The 24,764-nt window shown below is 44.2% G+C and overlaps 1 protein-coding gene across 11 annotated transcripts; it reads right to left on the bottom strand.

Annotated features, from left to right (window-relative positions):
* Positions 1–1,269: 1,269 nt before the first annotated feature.
* Positions 1,270–24,162, bottom strand: LOC103013571 (zinc finger protein 300-like). 11 transcript variants are annotated; one of them, XM_028167534.2, is made up of 8 exons: positions 23,794–24,162; positions 19,103–19,239; positions 18,290–18,506; positions 16,087–16,259; positions 14,987–15,029; positions 8,191–8,317; positions 7,809–7,904; positions 1,270–5,690 (listed from the first exon to the last, which is right to left on the bottom strand). In XM_028167534.2, the coding sequence occupies exons 4-8, from the start codon at positions 16,140–16,142 to the stop codon at positions 4,594–4,596; spliced, it is 1,419 nt and encodes a 472-aa protein (XP_028023335.2). In that variant the 5' UTR covers positions 16,143–16,259; positions 18,290–18,506; positions 19,103–19,239; positions 23,794–24,162; the 3' UTR covers positions 1,270–4,593. The 11 variants fall into 11 exon arrangements, with proteins under 11 accessions (XP_028023335.2, XP_057385987.1, XP_057385988.1 ...); XM_057530004.1 differs by having other exon boundaries at positions 16,087–18,506; XM_057530005.1 differs by having other exon boundaries at positions 16,087–18,328.
* Between the last annotated feature and the right edge of the window lie 602 nt (positions 24,163–24,764).

Here is a 24,764-nt window from a genome sequence, read left to right as displayed (position 1 = left end):
AGATTCCACATATAAGCGATATCATATGGTATTTGTCTTTCTCTGTCTGGCTTACTTCACTTAGTATAATCTCTAGATTATAGAAAACAAACTTAGGGTTACCAATGGGGAAAGCGAGGGAGGGATAAATTAGGAGTTTGGGATTAACAGATACACACTACTATATATAAAATAGGCAACCAACAAGGACCTACTGTATAGCACAAGGAACTATTCTCAATTTTTTTAAAATTTATTTTTGGCTGCGTTGGGTCTTCGTTGCTGCGTGTGGTCTTTCTCTAGGTATGCGGGCTTAGTTACTCCGCGGCACGTGGGATCTTCCCGGTCCAGAGCTTGAACCCGTGTCCCCTGCATTGACAGGCGGACTCTTAACCACTGCACCACCAGGGAAGTCCCTATACTCAATATTTTATAATAACCTATAAGGGAAAAGAATCTGAAAAAGGATAGATTCATAAGTATAACTGAATCACTTTGCTATACACATGAAACTAACACAACATTGTAAACCAACTATACTTCAATTTAAAAAAGAAAGACAGGAGGAAGAAACAAAAAAAAAAAAAGAAATCTCGTGAAAGGGGGTCTCTGTCCATCTGTCCATGCCGTCTTCGTTCTTACCTTCTGCTTCTCCCTGAGGCCGGTGCCCTGAGGCACACAGAAAGCCCCCCATCAATTCCTCCCCAAATCCTACAGCTATGAGGAAGTCCTCACTCAAGAGGCACTTAGGGCTGGCAGTCTAACAGGCCTGGTATCTGTGGTTGATTTGTTCCAGCGCATCTCCTGAGACCGGCTGAGGCCTGAGGGCCACCAGCAATCCTATTATCCACGCTGTACATGATTGAGAGTGATGACCACAACCAAAGAAACCTTTGTATTTGACCACCTGGTGGGGAGCCTTGGTGGGAGCTGTCAGGTTGCTGAGCACAGGTGGCTGCAGCTGCTTTGGCGTTGAGGTAAGTCAGGGTAGAGGCCCAGCCTGCATCTGCTGATGGTGGCCCTCCATCCCCAGGTTCTTTTAAAAGTTTATGCAGGGAATTCCCTGGCAGTGGTTAGGACTCCACGCTTCCACTGCAGGGGGCACGGGTTCGATCCCTGGTCGGGGAACTAAAATCCCGCATGGCGTGGCATTTTGGGTCTTCGGCCGAATTCTGTGGTGGGGAGTAGCAGCTCCGGGCCAGGTTTAGACACTTTCAACGGCTGACTAGCCCTTTTTCTCTCCCTCCTGCTGTACAAAGTCTTTCAAAATATTTTGAGTCTTGAGACGCATCAAGTTTCAAGTTTCAATTTATTTATTTATTGAGAGATAATTGACACATAACATCATATTGATTTCAGGTGTACAACACAATGATTTGCGATTTGTGTACATTGCAAAATGATCACCGTGACGACTGTAGTGAACATCACTTCATGTAATTGCCAAATTTTATTTTCTTGTGATGAGAACTTTCAAGATTCACTCACTCAGCAACTTTCGAAGATGCAATACAGTTTCAAGTTTCAGCTTCTAATACTCTATTACCTGCCACCCTGACAACTGACTTGGCCTTGGGGATGTTACCATAAAGGTCTGCAGTGGAATCCCAGGCAGCCGGACTCATAGGCGGCTGCTTCCCCTCAGAGTGTCCCAATCAGCCTCACTAGGATCGGGCTCACCCCCACCGGCGCAGAGGCAGCAGGATCACCGGAGCTGGGACCTCGGAGCCTAGAACCAGTGCTTTGGTGAGTCGGTGGTGGCTGCGTGCTCGTGGCAGGGTGCATCTCAGCCCTCACCTGCCCCGACAGGACCTTTCGGAAACCGTGGCCAAGTCTCCTAACAGTCGGCAGCTGGGTCTGTGCCTGGAGTGGGGAAATATACCCAAAGTCTAACACCCACTGGGGGAGTTCACCCTCCGCAAGGTGGCAACTTCCACAGCCCGTTGGCCAGCCAAAGGCCTTTCTCCACCAGCCAATTGCAAGACTCTACCATCCTGTTCCCATCTGTGAAGACTTCGTGAAATTAACACTTGTTAAGTGGAGCACAGGGTGCAGGACGATGAGTGGGTTCAGCAACAGACCACGGAGAAGTCGAAACAGGCAAGTTTATTACTCACAGGGCCTGGACCAAGCACACAGCATGCCTGGAGGGGCCCCAGGGGAGGTCAAGGCGGAGTGCAGACAGGGACTGGACTTGGCACACATCCCTTTATTAGGGTCCACGGGGGGAGTGCTCTGGGGTTTCTAGGTTAGGACCAGATCGGTCAATCCAAACCCAAAGAGCAGGGTTTTGGTAAGCTCACGGGGGTCCTGGCTAAGGGGCGCATAAAGCTTACAGGCACTGGGAGGCAGGTGAGCTACTGATCACAAGGGCTGCGGGGCAGTCACACCAGGGACTTACATCTGCTTGTGGCCGAGTGGCTGCTATAGGGCATGTCCTTGCACAAGGGGCTAGTGTCAGCTTAAGGTCCCTGCAGCCATCTGACCAAACACGATGGATGACGAGGCAGCAATACTAGAGAGCAGCTTAGCTAAACTCTGACGGGCTAAACTCTGGATGGATATACATCGAGTACATCTAGATGTGAACTTATTTTTAGTTATTCAGCTAGGCATATATTGCATGTCTATATATGCATATATATACATATATATTGCACACACATATGCATGTTAATGCACATCTTTTGTTAAATCTGAGCCAATATATCTTTGAATATTTACTTTTCTTCCGTTTTTTCATTTTGTCTTTCAGGAGCTCCTGTTTGCTCTTCTCTCTCTCTCTTTTTTTTTGTTTGTTTTTTTTCTGGGGTTTTTTTGGGCCGTGCTTTGCAGCGTGCGGGATCTTAGTTCCCTGACCAGGGATCGAACCCATGCCCCCTGCAGTGGAAGCTTGGAGTCTTAACCGCTGGACGCCAGGGAAGTCCCTGCTCTTCTCATTTTTATGTCTCTTCCCCCATTCTTTCACATTTTCCACCTCTCTATATACTGAATTCTGTGAATTGGCTTATAGCTCTGCCTTCCTGTTCCCATTTTCTTCAGCTGAGTATAATCTACTGTTTGACATGTAGACTATTTTAACATTGAGTTTTAAATTTCAGTGACTATATTTTTCACTTCTAGACACCCTATGTGGTTCTTTTTCCAAATAAGCCAGTTATCTTTCTTTGTGTCTTTGCTTTCATGCAGTTTTGATTTTTTGTTTTTCATCATTTTTCAAGACAGTCATTTTTATAGAATTTCAGATTTTCCTATCACCTTAAAAGGCTTGAGGTTTTTATTTTGTTAAAATGTCTGTTGACGTTCTTCACATTTTATTATTCTGGATTATGAACTCATCTTGGGTTTGTATGTCAGAACCCTGAGAAACACAGGTTGAGGGTGTCTTCCTCCAAGAATAGTTTGTGTTTGCTTCTGTAAAGTTGTTTCAAAGACCAGGACAAATTTCTATGTTAATTGTTCAGTTTTTCAACCGGGATATGAATAGGGAAAATTCACAATTCTAACTCATAAGAGGTGCAGGTCACGGCTTGTGAATCATCAGGGTAAATTCCTTCCCTACTAGAGCCCAGGGAGAGACAGGCAAGCTTCCTGAGCAAATGAGCAGGTTTTTCTCTGGTCCATCCTTTCCCTGTATGTACAGGCTTTTGAAATTTCTCAATTTATGAGGTATTTCAGTGCCAAGCCTTCTGCCTATAGCTTTTAACACCCAAGCTTCTGGGTAAACAAACCTACAGGGCAGCTTACAGCATCAACTCACACACTTTTCAGTTCCCTCTGGAACTGGCACCTGGAAACCTCACTGATTTTCTTGCAAGCTGAGTTATGCATTTAAAAGAATGTTACCTGTTATTGTCCATCATTTCAAGTGGTTTACAGTGGAACGTTTTTCACTTTAGGTGGTCCACTATACTGCCAGAAAAGGGAGTCCCAACCTTACTCATTAAACATGACTTATAAACTAGTTGATGGAGAGAGATCAGGGGATGTCATGAAATTGCTGGTTTCCAGATCCAGGGGGGCTCTGTAATACTTGCCGGCAAACAAAAAACCAAATGGTATGTGGTACGGTGTACGGACTTCCGGTTGAGTAGTAAATCCCAGTTATAACGTATATTAAAGACAAAAGGGTGTAATTTAGTGTGGAAACTCTTGATAGATGTCATCCTACATATTATGGTATCTGTGTCTACAAGTTCACAATTATGTTCAACTACAAATGCAGTTCAAAAATAAGTAAAATAAAATTCTGTTTATGTAGCATCTCCAGGAACATAGTCCCCACATACCCCTGGGATTGTTCTGTGGCTTAGTCAATCTGTTGTCTTAATGGTTTAAATTATTCACTTAGAGCTCAATAGCCACAGTTAATGTAGACACAGATACACTTCATAGTTAAGTTTATCCTATAAAAATAGATCCCTCTAGAGCATCATTAGCCTTCTATCCTTAGTTTTAAGAGAATAAGCATTTCCTAGTTCTCCAAATTGGTAGAAAGGTCTGCCCACAGTGGCATTGGACTTCTTGCTGAAGGATTTTCCACGTTCACAAAATCCACAGGGTTTTCATTCCTAGATGTGTTGGGAATTCCTGATGAAAACCTTCTCTGTCACTTTATCCGTACAGTTTCTCCCTGGTGTGAATTCTGTGGTGTCTGATGAGGTTCGCCTTCTGGGAGAACGTTTTCCCACAGTCAGAGCATTCATAGGGCTTCTTGCCCATATGGGTTCTCTTGTGTATGATGAGGCAGGAGTTTTGGGAGAAAGCCTTCCCACATTCGCTGCACTCGTAGGGTTTCTCTCCGGTGTGAGTCCTCTGGTGAAGGATGAGGTGTGACTTCTGGAAGAAGGCTTTCCCACACTGGCTGCAGCCATAGGGCTTCTCTCCTGTGTGGATTCTGTAGTGGATAATGAGGCATGACTTCCGGGAGAAAGATTTCCCACATTCTTCGCAGCCGTAGGGTTTCTCTCCTGTGTGGGATCTGTGGTGTTCAATGAGACGTGACTTGTGGGAGAAGATTTTCTCACAGTCTGAACACTTATAAGGCTTCTCTCCAGCCAGAATGGCCTCGGGTATGGAGAGGCTTGTTTCTGGGGAGAGCTTTTTACCACATTTGCCGTTTCCGCCGGGTTTCTCGTCTGTGTGATTTCCCGGACGTTTTTTGCTGAGGCAAACCTTCTCCTCCCTCAGGCCATCCCCCTGGTCGTTGCATCCAGAGGACTTCTCATCCCTGTGGACTCTCTGATGGGTGATGAGTTCTGATTTATGGGAGAAGCCTTTCCCACATTTGGTACATTTGTGGGGTTTCTCATTACTGTCGGTTCTCTGATCAGCATTAAGGGCTTGGTCACGGCTTAAAGCATTTCTACATTGGTTACATTCACGTGGGTGTGCCCCAGAATGTGGAGTTTCCAGCTTAGAATAGAGAAATAAGTTCCCCTGTGCATCATATTCAAATCTCCTTCTTGCAAGGTACGCGTTAGGAGTAATGCCTGCATTACCCGGCAAGGCTGCTCCACACGACTCGCACTTAGGGACCTGTTGTCCTGAAGAAACAACGTTTGTGTTTGGACAGGTGTTTTTTTCAACTGTGTTACATGCGTTGTGCCCTTCTGGGGTCAATTTTTTCTTGTCTAGGAGTGCAACTTGCTTCAAAAGTTTGTCTTGGTGTTCCCGTTGTCTATCTACTTGGGTATCAACTTGCAAAACTTCTAGGGAAATAATAAATAAGGACACAAACATGTTATCTTTCCAGGATCACATCGTAGAACTAAACTATTTCAGAAGTGTTTGGAAGGAGGATTAACTTTGTGGTTTCAAACCTGATTGCCCAGATTAAATAATCATAATCATAATCTTACTACAAACACTTCCTACTCCCTTGGCTTCTGAAAAGAAAAAAAAAAAGAGAAATGGAAACAGTTAAAACCCTGACAGTAAATATATGTAAGCTCTGCTATTATCAAGTCCACACATTAAATTGGGAAGAAGGTGGAAACACACACAAGAGAAAAACTAGAGGATAGTGGACTCAAGGCATTGATGTGCTGATGAACCAGGTCACCAAGAGGAAAAGAAACCCCGATCTGTACCAATTACCAATCTCCATGGTGAAAGCATTCCCCAATGTGACCAATTTCAAGATGACATTACAGAATGCAGAGCCAGAGGATTCTGCCACCATTGGCCATCACAGGCCGGTACTAGCTCTAGCATCCCTAGGTAAGGGGAAGACATAATAAGGAGGTCCCATCAGGAGATAAGCGTATTTAGGAATTATGAACGAAGACTAAAGACAGACCAGAGTTTTCAGGGGACTCTAGGGAGAAGGGTGTTTAGGAAATATGAGCAAAGGACTCGGGCTGAACGAAGTGTGAGTTCCCCTCACTTTATTCCTAGGTTGCAAATAGGCTTTTCTCTCACCTGCACTTCCTGTGCCCTTCCCACCTTAACTTCCCCTCCATTCTGTATATCAAATTAATTTTCTCAAAGCATCAAGCTCTTTAACTGTTAAAGGAATTCTCCTAGAGTCAGAGGTCCATTCTGCAGCGATTTATTCTCACATGGATCTACGTGGTCTTTACGATGTCCAGTATATGGACACAAGACAAGTACCGTAGACCCGAATGCAAGCCATCCTTGCCCCGGGAAGATTCCCTGTTGTGCTCTGATTGCTCAGATGACCGTTTTCTTCATTTGGTTCCTTAAAACCAAATCTGGCCGACAACACAACCCTACGTGTCCCCTTCCCATATGCCTGCAGATCAGCCCCTCCACTAAACCCATACTGACATTCCTTGGGCAAGTTGGTTTCCACAGCACTGTGGAATCTACTTGGAGAATCTTAACTGTTGGATTCTTCATCCTATGCTTAGATCTTTATTTGCTTTTACTTTACTTACATTTTAAACCACAAACACCCCGCTATTTCACCTTGGGCACTAATACCCAGTGGAACCATGGAACTCCTGTGTTTAGAAATATTTATGTTCCCTGAGCCCCAGTGCTGAATTCCTAAGAGACAAAATCAATGCCTACTGATCTTCCCCAGCAGGATTTTCTGGGTTGGGACCCAGCCAGGGGGCATTTTTAAAGCTCCCCCAGTGAGTCTGGTGTACACCCCTGATTAATAACAACTGCCCTGAACAAATGCTTGATAAAGGATCCTTGTCCTAGACAGTAGAGGGGGTTAGTCAATATATACTATGTGTGTCCTGCAGAAATAAAGATGAATAAAACAAAGGCTCAGCTCCCTGTGGGATCACACTGAGATGGGGGAAAAGCTTCAGTTATAACGTATCAGACAAAATGGGGACATGTTACATGGTCTTGAAAGAAGATGAATTTAAAGTCATATAAAAGGTAGAAAATAAGTTTTTAAGGCATTGAAAGAAAAGACAACTAAAATAAAAATGAGTGGCACAAAATAAGTTATTTTAAAATAGGACAAATCTATGAACCCCTGAAAGCATGAGAAAGCCTGTTTTATAACCATGGGGACAAGTGTAAGCCTGAAGATTCTAGAGAAAGACTGAGAAAGCAAGGTCTTAGAAGCGGGCAGTGGAATAGAATGAATGGATAAACTTTAAAAGAATATGTCTTTCTCTAAAATCCAGGGAAAGGAGAGTAATCATGCAGTGATGTGTGAGGTATGCAGGTAGCAGGAATCATTTGGGCATTTCAAGGTCTTGGGTCAGATGTCCATAGCTGCTTGCAAAGATCCAAGGCTTTTAACACAGATGTGTGAAACAAAAAAAATCTGAGGTTCTGCTTTGTGACCTCCTGGAATCTCATGTCCACTGTCCCCCTCCAGGCTGGTTCTCTCTCACCTGGAAAGCTCCATCTGAGGATCTCTTCCTCCTTCATCCACGGTTCTTGCCCCTGCTCCAACCTGGAGATCACAGCTGGTTTGGTGACTTGACAGCCTGTTCATAAGAAATAGTTACAAGATTTATTCTGAGCCACCTGGGCCATCCAAGGAAGCAGAAGGCTCAGGCTGCCTAATGAACATTTACATCTCAGCCAAAGAATAGCTATTTCACTTGGGAGGAAAATTCACAAATAATCCAGGTGAGATGAGAACAAGACTTACTGATGGTTGAAACCCAAGGCCAAACATTTTTAGTACTTAACAGGGTCTTATGTAACTGAGAAAAGAAAGGAGCTCAGACATAAGCGGCGGGCAGGGGGGAAACAGGAGGCCTTCCTCACCCACAGAGACCAGGTGGCTGTAGTTCTCCAGCATCACATCCCGGTACAGGGTCCTCTGCGTAGGGTCCAGCTGCTGCCACTCCTTACGGGTGAAGCCCACAGCCACGTCTCTGAATGATAACGACCCCTGGAACAGCACACTCCTGATTAATCTGGAGTGCTCAGCACAGAGTATTATGGCAAAGGTGTAGAGGAGATGGATCTTACCACCTTCGGAGGTCAGGTTTTCCCATGTTAAGTTATATAGGAAGCTTAGCATGCCCCTAACTTTGTACGACATTTTGTGGGAGAGAAAAAAAAAGATCATTAGAAAATATCTCACTTCTGGATCTCTGTTCATCCATTCATCCATCCATCCATCCATTCAGTGAACAAGCATCTACGGAAGACCAGGTATGTCACTGGTGTTCTGCATGGTGCTTGAGGTTGAAAGCTCAATGCCACATTGCTTCTGTTCTAAGGCATTTGTAGTCTGGTGGAGTGAGATGAATGTAAGAGACTGCTGTGTGGTAACAGTACACTGAAGGCTATGATGGAAGTACATTTAAGTACAGAACAGACACAAAGAAGACAGCAGTCAAATTCAACATCCTGATGTCAAGTTAAGCTTCATTGGAGGTCACATGTGAGCAGAATCATGAAAAATAAATTGTGTTCTGATGTTGGAAGGATATTCCTATCAAGAGGCATGGCCTGAGCAAAGGCAAGGAAAATCTGGTAGGAACTGCAAATATATGACAGTCGGGAATGACAGTATAGAGTATAAGGGGGATGTGTGTGTGTGTGTGTGTGTGTGTGTGTGTGTGTGTGTGTGTGAGTGAGAGAGAGAGAGAGGGGGAGAGGTCAGATCATAGGACAAACAAAGGGTTTTTCATACATGCAATGGGGACTCCATCACAGTATTTAAGAAGGGGAGCTACCAAAGACAAACTGATGTGGAAGATCACTGCATCACTGAGGTGGGAATCACTGGGAGGGAGAGAATGAATAAAATTCGGGTACAATTATAGGGAATTCCCTGGCAGCCCAGTGGTTAGGAGTCCGTGTTTCCACTGCAGGGGGCACGGGTTGGGGAACTAAGATCCTGCAAGTCACATGGTGCAGCCAAAAAAATAATAATAATAAAAATAAAGTTCGGGTACAATTATAATCATCAACATGTGATATGGTCAAAATTAAGGTGGCAACAACAGGAAAGCAGAGAAAGGATTCCACGTACACAGAACAGGGCTTGGCTCCCCTTCCCTTTCACCCTCCTCTTCTCTCTCTCTGAATGAATTAAGGACCAAAATTACAATTTTAATTTATACTGAGTATAATATATATATATATAATGTTAGTGTGTAAATCATTTTAAATATTGGTTTAGAAGTTAAAAGGCAAAAGTATAAGAATAATTATCTCAGATTTGTTAATGGAAACAATATAAAAGGAAGTAAAATCTGTCATAACAAAGTGGAGGGGGGAGTAAAGTGTAGAGATTCTGTATGCGATTGAAGTTAAGTTGTTATCAGGTTAAAATAGACTGTTAACACTATTAAATATTCAATGCAAGCCTCATGGTAACCACAACAAAATCTACAGTAGGTACACAAAAATAAAGAGAAAAAAATCAGAGTATATCACTAACAAAACTATCCTCAAACCACAACAAAGAGAGGAAGAGACGAACAAGAGAACTACAAAACAGAAAACAATTAGCAAAATGGCAATAGTAAGTCCTTACCTATCAATAATTACTTTAAATATAAGTGAACTAAACTCCTCAAATTAAAACACATACTGTGGCCAAATGGATAAAAAAGCAAGACCCAACAATTTTCTGTCCACAAGAGACTCACTTTAGATATAAGGGCACATATTGGGTGAAGGGATGGAGAAAGATAGTCCATGCAGATGGTAATCAAAAGAAAGCAGGTCTGGCTATACTTACATCACACAAAATAGACTTTAAGTCAAAAACTATCACAAGAGACAAAGAAAGTCATATAATTATAAAAGGTTCCATTCAACAGGAAGATGTAACAATTATATATGCACAGACCATCAAAGCACCTAAATATGTGAAGAAACATGGACAAATCAGAAGAGAGAAATAGACAGCAATACAATAATAGTAGCAGACTTAAATACTCCATTCTTATCCAAACAGAAATCCAACATGGAAAGAGCAGAACTGAACAACACTATAGACCAAATAGCCCTAGAAGATATATACAGAACATTCTACCCAACAGCAGCATAATACTCATTCTTCTCAAGAGCACACAGAACATTCTCCAGGATAGATCATATGTTAGGACATAAAAGCAAATCTTAACAAATTTAAGAAGACTGAAATTATTCACAAAGCTAGAAATCAATAATAGTAATAAAAATGGGGGAAATTTTAAATACATGGAAATTAAATAACCACACTCTTAAACACCATTGGGTCAAAGAAGAAATCAAAAAGGAAATTAGAAAATATCTCAAGACAAATGAAAATGAAAACATACCAAACCAAAACTTAGGAGACGTAGCAAAAGCAGTACTAAGAGGCAAGTTTATAGCAATAAACACCTACTTTTAAAAATAAGATACCAAATAAACAACCTAACTTTGCACCTTTAGAAAAAGAACAAACTAAGCCCAAATCAGCAGGGTTTTTTGAAAAGATAAAATTGAGAAACCCTTAGCTAGACTAAGGGGAAAAAAAGAGAAGACTGGAATATATAAAATCAGAAATGAAAGAGGAGTCATTACAACTCATGCCACAGAAATAAAAAGGATCATAAGGACTATGATAAACAATTATATACCAACAAATTGGACAACCTAGAAGAAATGGATACATTTCTAAAAAAAAAAATACAACCTACTAATACTGAATCAAGAATAGAAAGCCTGAGCAGACCAGTAACAAATAAGAGAATGAAGAAGTAACCAAAAAACTGTCAAACTGTCAACAAAGAAAAGCCCAGGAACTTTATGAGTGAATTCTACCAAAAATTCAAAGAAGAATTAGTACCAATCTTTCTTAAACTCTTCCAAAAAACAGAAGAGGGAATCCTTCCAAACTCATTCTATGAGGCCAGCATCACCCTGATACCAAAACCAGACCAAGACACCACAAGAAACCTCAGGCCAATATCCCTGATAAACACAGATGCAGAAATCCTCAACAAAAGACTAACACATCAAATTCAACAGCACATTAAAAGAATCATAAACCATGACCAAGTAGGATTTATCCCTGGGATGCAAGGATGGTTCAACATATGAAAACCAATCACTGTGATTCACTACATTAACAGAATGAAGGATAAAAATCACATAATCATCTCAACAGATGCATAAAAAGCATTTGACAAAATTCAACACCGTTTTATGATAAAAACTCTCAACAAATTAGGTATAGAAGGAACTTACCTCAACACAATAAAGGCCATTTAGAAAAGCCCACAGCTAACACCATACTCAATGGTGAAAAGCTGAAAGCTTTCCCTCTAAGTTCTGGAACAGGGCAAGGATGCCCAGTCTTGCCTCTCCTATTCAACACAGTACTGGAAGTCCAGCCAGAGCAATTAGGCAAGAAAAAGAAATAAAAGGCATCCACATCAGAAATGAGGAAATAAATGTATCTCTGTTTGCAGATGATGTTATCTTAGTGCAGGGTATCAAAGAGATGTCTACATTCCCATTTCATTGCAGCATTAGTCACAATAACCAAGAGATGGAAACAGCCCAAGTATCCATCAGTGGGTGAATGGATAAAGAAAATGTGGTATATATATACAATGAAATATTATTCAGCCATGAGAAAGAAAATCCCACCATTTGTGACAACATAAATGGACCTGAAGGACATTATGCTAAGTGAAATAAGCTGGACAAAGAAGGACAAATATCGCAATGATCTCACTCTTATGAGGAATCCAAAATAGTCAAATTCATAGAATTAAAGAGTAGTATGGTGGTTACCAGGGGCTGGGAGGAGGGGGAAATTGGGAGGTTGGTCAAAGGATTCAAAGTTTCAGATATGGAAGATGAGAAACTTCTGGAGATCTACTGTGCAGCATCATACCTGTGTTTAACAATACTGTATTGTATACCTAAAAATTTGCTAAGAGGATAGATCTTATGTTAAATGCTCCTACCTCAAAAGAAAAAAGTTATAAAGGTGGGGGGAGGGGAATTTTTGGAGGCAATGGATAAGTTTATGGCCTTAACTGTGGTGATGGTTTCATGGGTGTACACTTATCTGTAAACTCATCAAATTGTGTACATTAAATATGTACAGATTGAATGTCAATCATACCTCAAAGTGGTTTAAAAAAATAAAAATTTCTAGTAGTCACTTTTAAACAGTAAAAAAAAAAAAAAAGAATTTTAATCTCTCTTTAACCTAATCTATCCAAAATATAATTCCAACATATCATAATTATTTTAAAATCACTGATATAGTTTTCATTCTTTTTTTAATCATATCACATCTTCAAAACCTGGTGTGTATTTTCCACTTAAGGTACATCTCAATTCAGACACTATTTTCAATTTCACTTTGGTGAAATGTAGTCCTATCAAAACAAAGTTGTGTTTCCTGAAAAAATATTTACTCTGATTCAGTTTTTAAATTTAAATGTAATTTAAAAATTCAGAACCACAGTCACATTAACCACACTTTGGATGCTCAGTATCTACCTGTGGCTAGTGGCTACCGTGATGGACAACGCATGTCTAGAACACATCAATACTACTGGATTCCTTTGCTGGGAATTTGCTATTGGTAGATAAAACCACAGTTTAATCATTAAGGGCCCAGTTCTATGTCTGTCTGTCTGCCTGCATTCAGATCCCAACTCCATCGCCTAATGGATTTTAACATCTCTAGCCTCAGTTTGTTCATCTGTAAAATGAGGGAAGGAGTTAATGGTAATATCTATCTCACAGGTTTATTCATGAAACAATATACGAAAAACACAGAGACCGGCACATAAGTGCTCAACAGATAGTTTTATAAGTTTTATTGTCATTATCTTTATCACACACAGCCATAACAGGGAGAAGCTCCCAGTGAGACTTGGTTTCCTACAAAACAATAGTTTCCCCCAGAAGACACCAAATGAAACCTCCAGCTTCACATACAGGTCTGACAGCCTCATGTTGCAGTCAGCTCTCTCCTCTGAGAAGGCTGTGGAGTCACCACCTGGTTTTCAACCTCTCAGATTGGTCCTGTCCCCAGATGTTCCTGGTATCAGATATCCAGACAGTCCTAGCTTTATTAAGCACAGACACTCCCATCAAGACAGGTCCCTACACCTGAAACTAACACAACACTGTAAGTCAACTATACTTCAATTTAAAAATTTTTTAAAAAGCACCTGTAGATAGAGCATTCTGCAGCAAAAAAGACAGGTCCCTGAGCTCAAAACCAACACCCTGTGAATGCTTGCCTTCCTGGAGTGGACAGCTGCAATGTTTATCCACCAGGTCTCATCTTCCTCTGGGACTAACATCCTCCCTCCTCCCCACGCCAAGCATATGGTGCTCCTGGGAGCGCCCCTCTGCAGACCCAGCCCCTCAGCCCTTGAACTAAGCTGGACCAATCCCAATCTTTCCCAAAGATCTTTCAAACTGGCCCTATGAAAGGAGACTTGGTCCCATTCTGCGGCAGAACTTGTCAATGTGAGATGTGAGAGCTGATGGCCACCTTATTTCCGGCCATACGGATGAAGTCCGCATGAGAAAAGGAGTCACAGAAACAGGGACAAGGGAACAAGAGAGACACCTGGTGAGATCTGGGTCCCTGGGCGGAACTCTCCCAGTCCCAGCTGCACGCCTGCTCTTCCCAGTTTGGGGTGCTGCCTAGATTTTTGTCTTTGTCCTCAACTAGCTCTAGCTGGGTTTCGGGCTCTTGTAACTTCCAGGATTCTGACCAGTGCACTTCACATTCATGCAACCCTAGAGCCCGGGGTAAAGAGGGAGGCCCTTTAGGAACAGAGGTATTTGAGAATAACCGGCTGACAGAACACAATGATATTATGATGTCTGAAGAAAGATAATGACCACCAGTGAGAAAGGATGCAAGGGAGGTCAAGGGCAATGGGTGAGGTCTAAGTCACGGAGAGAGAAGGAGGCAGGCGAGCTCGCACAATCTTCCCTCCTGCCCCTGCCAAAGACGGAAGCTTCGAGCTGTTTAAGCTCCATCTGTGTCAAAAATTATTATGAACAGCAGTTTGAAGAACATGCCACTCACTCGTTCCTCTAGATCATGCAGTGTTTTATCTAGGTCAGTGTGAACCGTAACACAGCTGTTTATGCAGACCTAAGTGTTTGGATTCCTCCAACAACTGTAATCACAGATTTCTGCACTGGCACAATATCCACTCTTTATACTGGAAAAAAAAAAAAGTCACAGGAGATCTGCTGTTGTGTTTATTTGAATGTTGCTATTATTGAGGAATCTGCCTGCTATATCTCACATACGGAGACCCATCACATAAATGTCTAAATATCCTAAAAAGCTTTATTTCCCCTGAGAAGGTGATATGCTTGTCCCAGACAACACAAGTCATATATGGGATGGAATCTGTCTTTTTAAAGTGCCAGGCATGTCAGGCATAAATTTAGAGGGCAGCTAATAAACCCCAACAGCCTCTGTACTGCCTGTCCCATGGCCTTGATCGTCCACTCTCTTCCTATTTTCACGGACCCTGATTTCTGTTTGCATTGTGTTTGATTGGATTAATTCTTACAAGCATCCTGAAATCCATGGTAAAACAAAAAGCGCAGTTGAAAGAAATGCCACACTCACCTGGCACATGGTCCTTCCTTGCTGGTCTGGGAAAAGCAGACACCTGTGGAGGCAGAGATTGGGGTGGGGGGAGAAGAGGACATGAGAGGCCAAGCTTGCCTCCAGCCTCAGAATCAACTGCTCTAACACCCCAGGCACGGGGTGGCATGGGGGCTCCTCCCAAGAACCCCGTTTATCAGAGCAAAGCCCTCACCTTGGAATGTGATGGGGACCCAACTTTAAGGCTTGAACCTGAATTATTTTTCTACTTAATGAATACACATCCCTGTGTCGCAGTAATCAGTGTGCAATTTACTACCCTCCCCTGCCACTACCCAGAAATTTAATTAATAGAAATTTATTCTGAAGAAACAGTCATGAGTTCGGGCAAAGATTTAGCGGCCAAGATATTTATTACAATCTGGTAAAACTCTGAAAAAACAGAAATAACTAAATATCCAACTATAGAGGATGAGTTAAATGAATATACCACAACCAAAGGGAAATAAACATCATATAGCTAATAAAAATAAAACCAAAGAAGACAATTTATTGATCGTATACTGGCAACTGAAAAAGGTGGCTGAAAATTATTTGATCTCACACACACACACACACACACACACACTCACACAGAATAGTCTCTGAAATGATGTAAGACAAAATGCAAGTAGTAGTTAGCTTTGCATAGTTGGATAATGCCCAATTTTACATTTTTTTCTTTGTACTTAGATGAATTTTCTAAGCTCTTCTATGACAAATGGGCATTTCATATATGATCATGCCTTTAAAATGATCATTTTAAAAATATCTGTAGCCTACTAATCTTCTAACCCAAAGCTTCTATCACCATTCCTGCCCCTGGTGTTGAGGAAATTCACAGGAAAATATAAAAATGGGTTCTAGAAGGCGGAGTCCATTCAGTGGCACTTAGCTAAGGCAACTGGAGGTCGATTAACCTGGGGCGCTCAGTTCTATCCGTGGATCCTGCTAAGTTTTGTTTGCTTCTCCTCTCGTAGCTGTAGTTTCTCGACAGTAAATTTTATTATTAAGACCTGTTCTGGGCTGAACTGTGCTGATCTCTGCCCAGGAAGTGGTCCCGGTCTGGCTCTGCCACTTACCAAATATGGGACAAGATCTGATGACTTCTCCTGAGCCCTCCTCCTCCTTTCCTCATTTTCCCAGGGAACAGGAACACGAAGGTTCAGGAGCAAATTTACTGTGGCTGGAAGCATCAACTGGACCCCACACCTATCTCTCCTGAATAGACACGAGGTTGGTCCTAGGTAAGTTCCTACTCAGGATAGAGACACACTGGAGTTTGATCCAAGAATTCTGCAGAGACACTAAAACTCTAGAATTACAGAAACTCCATAAAGAATTCTGAGGGTGTCTTTTTTTAAAAATTGGAGGCTACCTAAGTGCTTAAAAATAAGAGATTGGTTAATAAATTATGATACAATTAAAGCATGCCAAGCTATGAATCAACTTAAAATATTATAAATATTTGACATGGAATGATCTTCCAACAATACCAGCAAGTGGAAAAAGCAGGATACATAGCATATGATTCACAGATGCGTAACAGGAGAATGGATGGGATTTTTTCCCACGTGCCTGGAAATTTTAGCTAAATCCCAAACACCCCAAATTCTAAGGAGGAGCTTCCAGACACACCCTAACAGATTCCTTCCTTTGGGGGAGGGAAATTATCGAAGGAGAGCTGTCTATTGAGGGAGTGTACCGTGGGGTTTGCCTCCTGTCCTAGTTGGGGATTGCTCCCCTTGCAAGCCAAGAGGGGGTGTGCTCCAAGAAAACTGTTCATGGGTTCTGGAGGGAGCCTGGAAAAAGGGAGAACTACACCCCCAGGCTGGCGTATGTCCAGCTGCAGAAACTCCCCAGAGGGGGGCTCCTTTGAATGTTTAGGGCATGCAGGAACCCAGAAACAGGAGCCAGCTTTCCAGCTGAAGAATTCAGAAGTCAGAGGCTCCCCACGGCAGCCAGGGGAGGGGAGGGCACAGGGGCGGAAGCCACCTGCACGGCCTGCGTTTGCTGGATCAAGGATGGGAGGGTTCCCGGGGGAGCCAAGTGGATGGTGGGGAAGCTAAGTGGGCTTGAGCCCTACTGCAGGGACGCTGATGAAGCAGGCTGCTGGCAGGGTGAAGAGAGCCGGTCCTGAGGGGCAGGACCACTGAGCCAAGAGCATGGAGGTCTTCAGAGAGCCACTGCTGGTGTCCCAGGCTGGGCACCCCAACAAAGGGCCATCACGTGGCCTCCTGCGGAGTGGAGGGCAGCCAGCACTAGGCAGGTGAGAGCTACAAATAACACCAAGCAGGGGAAAATTTGAGCTATTTTTTCTTCTACTCTCCCCTCCTCATACCCTGACCCTGGAGGAGAAAGAAGGGAATCCAATGAGAAGGAAGAATTGAGGAGCAGAGACAGAACAGATCACATGCCCTTCCCATGGGGAGGTCCCAGACCTCTGGCTCCACACGGGGGAGGGAGAAGCTGGAAACTGGACATGAGAGTAAGATGTTCACAGACAGTTGGCAACTGAGGGGGGCCTATTCCATTATAACCTGAAGTGACCCAACAGCTATGGGGTTCCCTGAGATAGCATCCCGGAGGGGAAGTACAATGGTTGAATTGTGTTCCCCCAAAAGCTATGTCGGAGTTTTAGCCCCCAGAACCTCAGAACATGACCTTACTTAGGAAGAGGGTCTTTGTAGATGATCGAGTTAAAATGAGGTCACTGGGGTGGATCTTAACGCAATATGGCTGTGTCCTTATGAAAAGGGGAAATTTGGACACACAGACACAGAGAGAAGTTCATGCGAAGAGGGAGACAGAGGTCAGGGTGATGCAGCAGAAACCACGGATCGCCAGCAGAGCTCCAGAAGCTCGGGGAGAGGCCTGGAGCAGGTCCTCCCTCATGGCCTCAGAAGGAACCAACCCTGCCCACACCCTGATCTCAGACTTCCAGCCTCCTGAACTGTGTGAGATTCAATTTCTGTTGTGTAAGCCACTCAGTCTGTGGTACTTGTGATGGCGGCCCCAGGAAGCTAATACAGGAAGGCGGGCCCAACAGCGTGGGTCAAAAACAGTGGTCTGTGACCCTCTACTCCATTTCCTGCTTCGTCGTCATGGAATGGGTATTCATAAACATGTAAAGAAAAAAATTCTATAGAAAACACGCAAAATGTTAGCAATGGTTACCTTCACACGGTAGGATTTGTTTTTCACATTTTCTAATTTTTTCAACAGTAAACGTGATCATTGTTTAATACTTAAGTATGGCATAAAAATATACATATATCATCTTACTGGGTTCTCTCTCCATGACCTCCTATCAGAGTCCTGCCCCTGGAGGAGAGGAAATCCATGAGAAGGTCTGAAGGGGTGGAGGGTGGGGAGGGGCGGGGCTTAGCGATGAGGGCCCCGCCCAGCCTCCTCCGGACAGGAGCCCTGGGGGCTAGTGCTGGCTCGGCCTCTAGTAAGCTGGGTGGCTCTGAACACCTCTCTCACGCCCATTTTCTTTCGTCTTTAACAGGAGAAGGAAAAACGAAATACTCTTAGGTTAAGAAAGCAACGTCTGAGCCTTGACTCAACTAGAAGGGGGGGTGGGGTTACAGGTCACCAGAAGTCAGGTGCGGAGGTGACAGTGGGATGGGAGGAGCTACACATCTAGCTGGATGGACAGCAGAGAATGAGAGTAAACGCGAATGAGTGGAGAGAAATTGGTGGTTGGGGGGGTCACCCTCAGAGCCATGGGGGTCCCTTCCCTGCTAGTTCATGCTTCTCACACCCTAAAGGAGAACCCCCCTCTCCTCCTACCAGACCTTCCCCTAAATCAAGTCCTAGATGATCCCCTAAGGCAATGACATCACCCAAATTCTGCCTGCAAGCGGGTCCTGGGCTGTTGTAGGGGCACTTTTCGGGGGGCTGCCCCAGATTGTGAGCCTCCAACTTCAGCCCTAAGCTATGGAGCGGGATGAGAGAGGGACCCCTCTTGCCAAGGAGATGGCTGCTCCCCGGGTCACCTTCCTTACGAGAATTTTTCTATTCTGGGACGCCTGGGATTTGCGGACTGGGACCTATTCCGATCGCCACAGCTCTGCTCTCCTGCTGAGGACTTACCGTCAGCTGGAGGCTCAGCTCCGGCCTCCGAGACTCTGCAGGTAGAAGCGGGTAGAAAGAAGCTTGAATATGCAGACAGGACAGAGCCGCCCTGGCTACAGTCCGATTCTAAGCCTTTGCAAAGACACTAAGAAAACCTGAAAATAAATAGACGACATGATGAGACTCAGGTCAGAATATCAGCAGGACACTTTACCTCTGAGTTGGAAATGGATGGGGGGCAGGGGGGAGTCTGGAAGAGCGAAAACCCAAGAAGGAACCAGTGCATCGTCTCTGGCTTTGAAGACAGACGTTGAGTGTGAGAAGATGCTGAGACAGGCCCTCAGCCGACAGCGGGCAGGGACGCAGGGGCCTCCGACCTAAACCGCCAGAAACTCACTCCGCCTGACCCCGAACTCCTGGAGTGGACTCTCCCTCGGAGCCCCGGAGAAGAGGCCGCCCCGTCCAGTGCCTTGATTTTGGCCTTGGAGACCTGAGCAGAGAGTGTGGCCATCCCACCGGGACTTCTGGCCTCCGAGCTGTGAGCTGCTTTAAACCACTAAATGTGTGGTGATTTGTTTGTTATACAGATATAGAGGACGAACACAGACAGGGCGGAGCTGGAGACCACGTGGAGACTCCCTGGGTAGTGAAGGCCTACAGGAGGGGCGTGGCTGCCATTGCTGGAAACGCGGGAAGCCCCATCCTTCCAGAAATTTCTCTCCTGAGGAACAAAAGCCCTGTGTTGCTGGGGGAAGGTTAGCAAAACCCTGTTGCTCCCAGAGCACTGGTAAGATCCACCGCATGTGGCAGGAAAAAGAAACAAACAAACAAACAAACACACTATCCCCATGGGAGAGGGGCAGACATAGGTCCTGGGCTCAGACTTTTAGAGCCGCCAACCTCGCGGGGACGGGCAGCATCCCCAAGGCCCCAGGGCCCTCCTGAGACTGAGACACAAAGAGCACCCTGCCCCTCCTCCAGCAGGCCAGCCAGCACCGAGGAGCAGGCGGGAGTGCCAGCAGGAGGAGAGTCAAGGGGCGCGGGGTGGGGGGGAAGCCGGCCGCGGAGGGGGACCCAGCAACCAGCCGGCTCCAAGCACAGAGCCACGCCAGCCGAGGCCGACGGTAACCATAGAGACAACAAATGCCAGCCTTGCGCAACTCGCAACTGCTGACCAGTCTTGTCGCAACCAAACTCCTGCCCTCCCAGCTCCGCACACTGAAACGGCCCAGCAGAAGTCTCCCACACACAATGCGCGGCATTCATTTTAAAAATTCGGAGACAGACAAAAAACAAGAAAGAATGACCCACTGGAAGGAGACAAAGCAATGACCAGAAGTCAACTAGATCTTAGGTCCGTGTCCCCAGCAAATGTACACGATGCATATGCAGCTCAAATGCACTTGAACACTGACGCGATGCAACAAGGAGAAACTGACAAATCGTCAATCACAGCAAAAAGAGTTTAGTATATACTTTTAGAAACGAAGATCTAAGATACAAAAAAAAAATAGTAAGAATATATAAGATGTGAATAACAATTTAAAAGCTTGACCTATTGGATCAGACAGAAGAATGAACTCAATAGTTAGAGAATATACACTTTTTAAAGTGCATCTGATATAGTTATAAAATTGACAAGCTAAAAAATAAACCTCAACAAATCTTTTAAAAATCAATACTGCATAGATGCCACTCTCTAAACCAAAAAGTAATAAAATCAGAAAATAAAAAGAATGCAAAAATACTTACAACGACTACAAAAATACTACATACCAAAATTGGTGGATATTTACAAACACATACTTAAAGGAAAATTATAGCCCTAAGATAGGCATTAAATTAAAACTGGAAATTAATGACATTCAATGCAGGAGGCTAGCACAGAAAAAGAGAATAAACTCAAAAGACATTAAAAAAAAAGACAAGTATGAGAAGAAATTTTAAAAGAATAAAAGAAATTATTAAGCAGATTGTTTTTAAAATCCTGCCACAAATGTATTACCTGAATCTAATCATGATGTAACACCAGACAAACCTAAATTGAGGAACATTCTATAATAACTGTCCTGTATTCTTCAATAACATCAATGTTATTAAATACAATGAAAGATTGGGAAACTGTTCCAGAAACTAAACTAAAGAGAAACTAAAGAGATGTGGGGGGGAATGCAATGCATGATCCTGGATTTTCTTTAGCTAGAAAAATTATTATTGAGACAGCTAGTAAAATCTGACTAAGATCCATGGGTTAGACAATGGTATTGCATCGACGTTAATCTCCTGATTTTGATCCTTATACTGTGGTTGTGTGACAGAATGCTATTGTTTTTGGGAAATGCACATTGAAGTATTTACACACACACATATATGTATAGAGGGGGAGGAAAAGCAGGATAAAGCTAACTGTATTAGCAATGAGCCGAAGATGGCCCCTGGGTGGTTTATTTCTTCACAGCAGACTGAGACCAATAGCTCAAAAGACTAGCAGCCCCAAACTCAAATGTCAACACATGTGAATGTTTTAAACACAGTCCAAATATCAGCACATTTTTAGTCATTTAGAAGCTGCATGCTTTACCCACCCTGTGAAACCACACCCAGTTTCTGATAGCTATAAACCATGTGGCTATAAAGACCCCAAGTGGCTCTGACCCAGAGATACCCCCGGGGTTCCCTCGTCCTCCTCTCTTCTGGGAAGTGGCCCCTGGGCCCCAGCCTCTAGGTGGGCTCATGCTGCAAGAGGCCCCTTTCTCCCTCATGCATGCGTAAATAATCTTTGTATGTGTTCCTGCCACTTCATGTTTACATCTTTTCCTTAACTGGCCCTGAAATCCTTCCAATTCCTGGAACCCCCTGTACAAATGTGGTAAAATGTTAGTATTTGGGGAATTTAGATGAAAGGTATTTAGAAATTCTTTGCACCATTCTACTATTATGAGTTTTCTGTAATTCTGAAATTGTGCCCAAAATGAAAAATTAAAAAGAAAAAACTAAATTCAATTCTTGGAAAGGATTTATTACAACTAATAAAATAGTTGTTTTGTATTTTAAACTAATGAAATAGACTAACTTCAGGCAGGACTGATCAAGAAAACAAGAAAAGGCAAAAAAGAAACAATTTTTGGACATGAAAAAGGAGACAATTACAGATATACTGGAGTTTTCTTTTAATTATGAGACTATTATAAATAATGCCATTAAGTTGAAATTAAATTGGACAACTTTCCAGAAAAATATAAATTAATCAAATTAACAAAGCAACAGAAAACCAAATAAACTACAGAACATTAAGTGAAATGGATCCATACTCAAAAATATACCCATCAAAGAAACATTAGGTCCAATCAAATTCCATTCAAGATTTTTGCAATGTGCACAAGGCAAAATGGATTTGTATCTAGACAATACACTAAAAATAAATAAGAAAAAAATCTAAAAGAAATATAGGCAAAAGTGATGAATATACAACACAAGCGTATATATTGCTTGTGGCGACATTCATATTTGTAAGTAAATAAAAACATGAAAGGATACATAGCAATTTCAGAAGTTACCTCTGAGTGAGAAGAAGGAAAATGCAATAGGCAGGATGCAAAAAGCCTTCAAGTATTTATGCGGTTTTAGTTCTTCAGAAAATTTGAAGCAAATAAACCTTTAACATTTGCTCAATCTAGATGATAAGCACAAAGGTTTCTTTCTTTTTCTACTTTGCATGCTGCATTTGAGATATTTCCTAATATAACTAATTATAAATAGTAGAAAATATATATATATATATATATATATATATAGAACTATGGATTGCAGTAGGGGAAACTCCTTCAATAAAACCCAAGTTCAAGGCATAATGGAAAAACCTGATACATTTGACCTTATCAAGATTTAAAACTATAGTACCGGTTTCAGTTTTCCCCACAGCTCAAATCTGTGCCAACTTGAACAAAAAAGAATCAAAGAAAGACAAATCCTCCATCATTTCTGCATCACTTCCCACCCTCACGTTGCTCTCTTTCTTCACCAACTGCCTTAAAAGAACAGACTACACTGAACTTTCTCTGTCTGCAAACAGATGCGCTCACACTACCCCACCTTCACTCCCGAGACCCGGCGCTGCTACGGCTCCACAAATCTTAGATACGACGCCTCTACTCTTCTCTCACTACCTTATTCAGCCGCTCATACATTCCGACCAAAAAACAAGTGTAACCGCGCCACTGCCTTGCTTAAAACACTTCAGGCACCAACAGGACCCAGTCCACACCCCTTAAGCTAGCTTGATCTGCTCCCTCACCACCTCAAGGCTCCTCCAGAGCGCGGAACCCAGCCGTACCCCCTCGGTTTAAGCCTCTTACCTTTGCATATGCGGTTCCCTCCACTTGGAATACCCTTTTGCCCCCTTCCACCTACGCAGACCCTATTTAAGTCTGATCTTTAGCCCCGCCTCCCCCAGTAGGAACCTCCCTCCCTCCCAGGATGTCCATTCATCCAGTAGAGATAACTACCACGGCACCCACACCCTGAGGGCCCTCATCTGTTCACAGGAGTGACATCTCCATAGGATCCCAGCCACGGATGGGACCCGGTGCTTCCCAAGGGCCTGACCCAGACACTCTAAAGGCTTGTCAGATGAATACTGACACTGTAGACCCCTGAAATAACAATCGTTTCACAAACTTCCTTAATTGCCCTCATAGCTCAGAGCCTACCCTTGGCTGGATGTAGGGTCCGCAGGAGTGAGGGAGGGTCGGAGAGAAGGGGGGCCTTTCCTCAGCAGTTCCCTCCTCACCCACAGGAGGTCTGGACGCCTGAGTGGAGTTCAGGGACCTGGGTGGGCAGAGAAGCTCCAGGTCAAAGGTCAGAAACAAATCCACCGTCGGGAAAAAGCGGTGACCATTCGCGGGAGAGCTAGTCCCCCGCTCCTTGAGGCCAAGGCTATCACTGGGTACCCTGCGGTAGCTCCCTGTGGATGGTGGGCTCGGAAGAGGCTGAGCTGTGGGAGGTCAGAGAAGCAGTGAGACCTAGTCAGCCTGTGGCCCCCAGCCCACACCAGACAGAAACCCTGACCCTCCGCAGAAGACGTCAGACGGAGCCGCCCACCCGGACCCCCCCGGCCCCCCCGCACAGAGCACCCCCCTCCTAGCGGCCCGCCTGGCTATACAGCCGTGGATTCCGCCACACGTGCCCTCCCTACAGCCGGGAGCCGAGGGAACCACCAGTCCGAGGTGCCGCGGAGACCTCAGAACCGGCCAGATCCGAGGTGCTGGACGCCGTAAGACCAGCCTGGGGTCCGGAAGTGCGCAGATCACACTCGGACACCCCTGCACTGCGTAGGCGCCCCTGGACTGGGGTGGAACTACAACTCCCGGCAGCCTCCGCGGCAAGGCACTTCCGGTCAGCCAGAGGCGCTTCCGGCCACGGAGGGGCTGGCGTGGGCGGGCACGCGTGGCGACGTGGATTGGGAAGGAGGCGTGTCTCTTGGCAGCCCCGATGGACCTGCGGGCTGGCCATGAACACACCATCTTCACGGTGTTGCCGGGCCGGCAGTGACCCTGGTGGTTTCCTGCCGCATCTGATCGGATCCGTTCCATCCCGGCGCCATTTTGAGGGACAGGTTATGGGCTCCCCAGTCTTCAAAGTCCAACCTGGTCCTAGCTGTAGGCCTTGTCCCAGAAAGTCT

This window comes from Balaenoptera acutorostrata, chromosome 15, assembly GCF_949987535.1.
Source record: "Balaenoptera acutorostrata chromosome 15, mBalAcu1.1, whole genome shotgun sequence".
Lineage (NCBI taxonomy): Eukaryota > Metazoa > Chordata > Mammalia > Artiodactyla > Balaenopteridae > Balaenoptera > Balaenoptera acutorostrata.
This window is presented reverse-complemented; position numbering and strand designations above follow the sequence as displayed.

What these genes read in the sequence shown, in the direction of transcription:
- LOC103013571 (XM_028167530.2), bottom strand. Translation starts at nt 8,554, where the DNA reads ATGGATGGATGGATGGATGAATGGATGAACAGAGATCCAGAAGTGAGA. An exon ending in CAGCCACCTGGTCTCTGTGG is followed by an intron (nt 7,905 to 8,190) that starts GTGAGGAAGGCC and finishes TCTTATGAACAG; the next exon opens with GCTGTCAAGTCACCAAACCA. An exon ending in CCTCAGATGGAGCTTTCCAG is followed by an intron (nt 5,691 to 7,808) that starts GTGAGAGAGAAC and finishes TTATTTCCCTAG; the next exon opens with AAGTTTTGCAAGTTGATACC.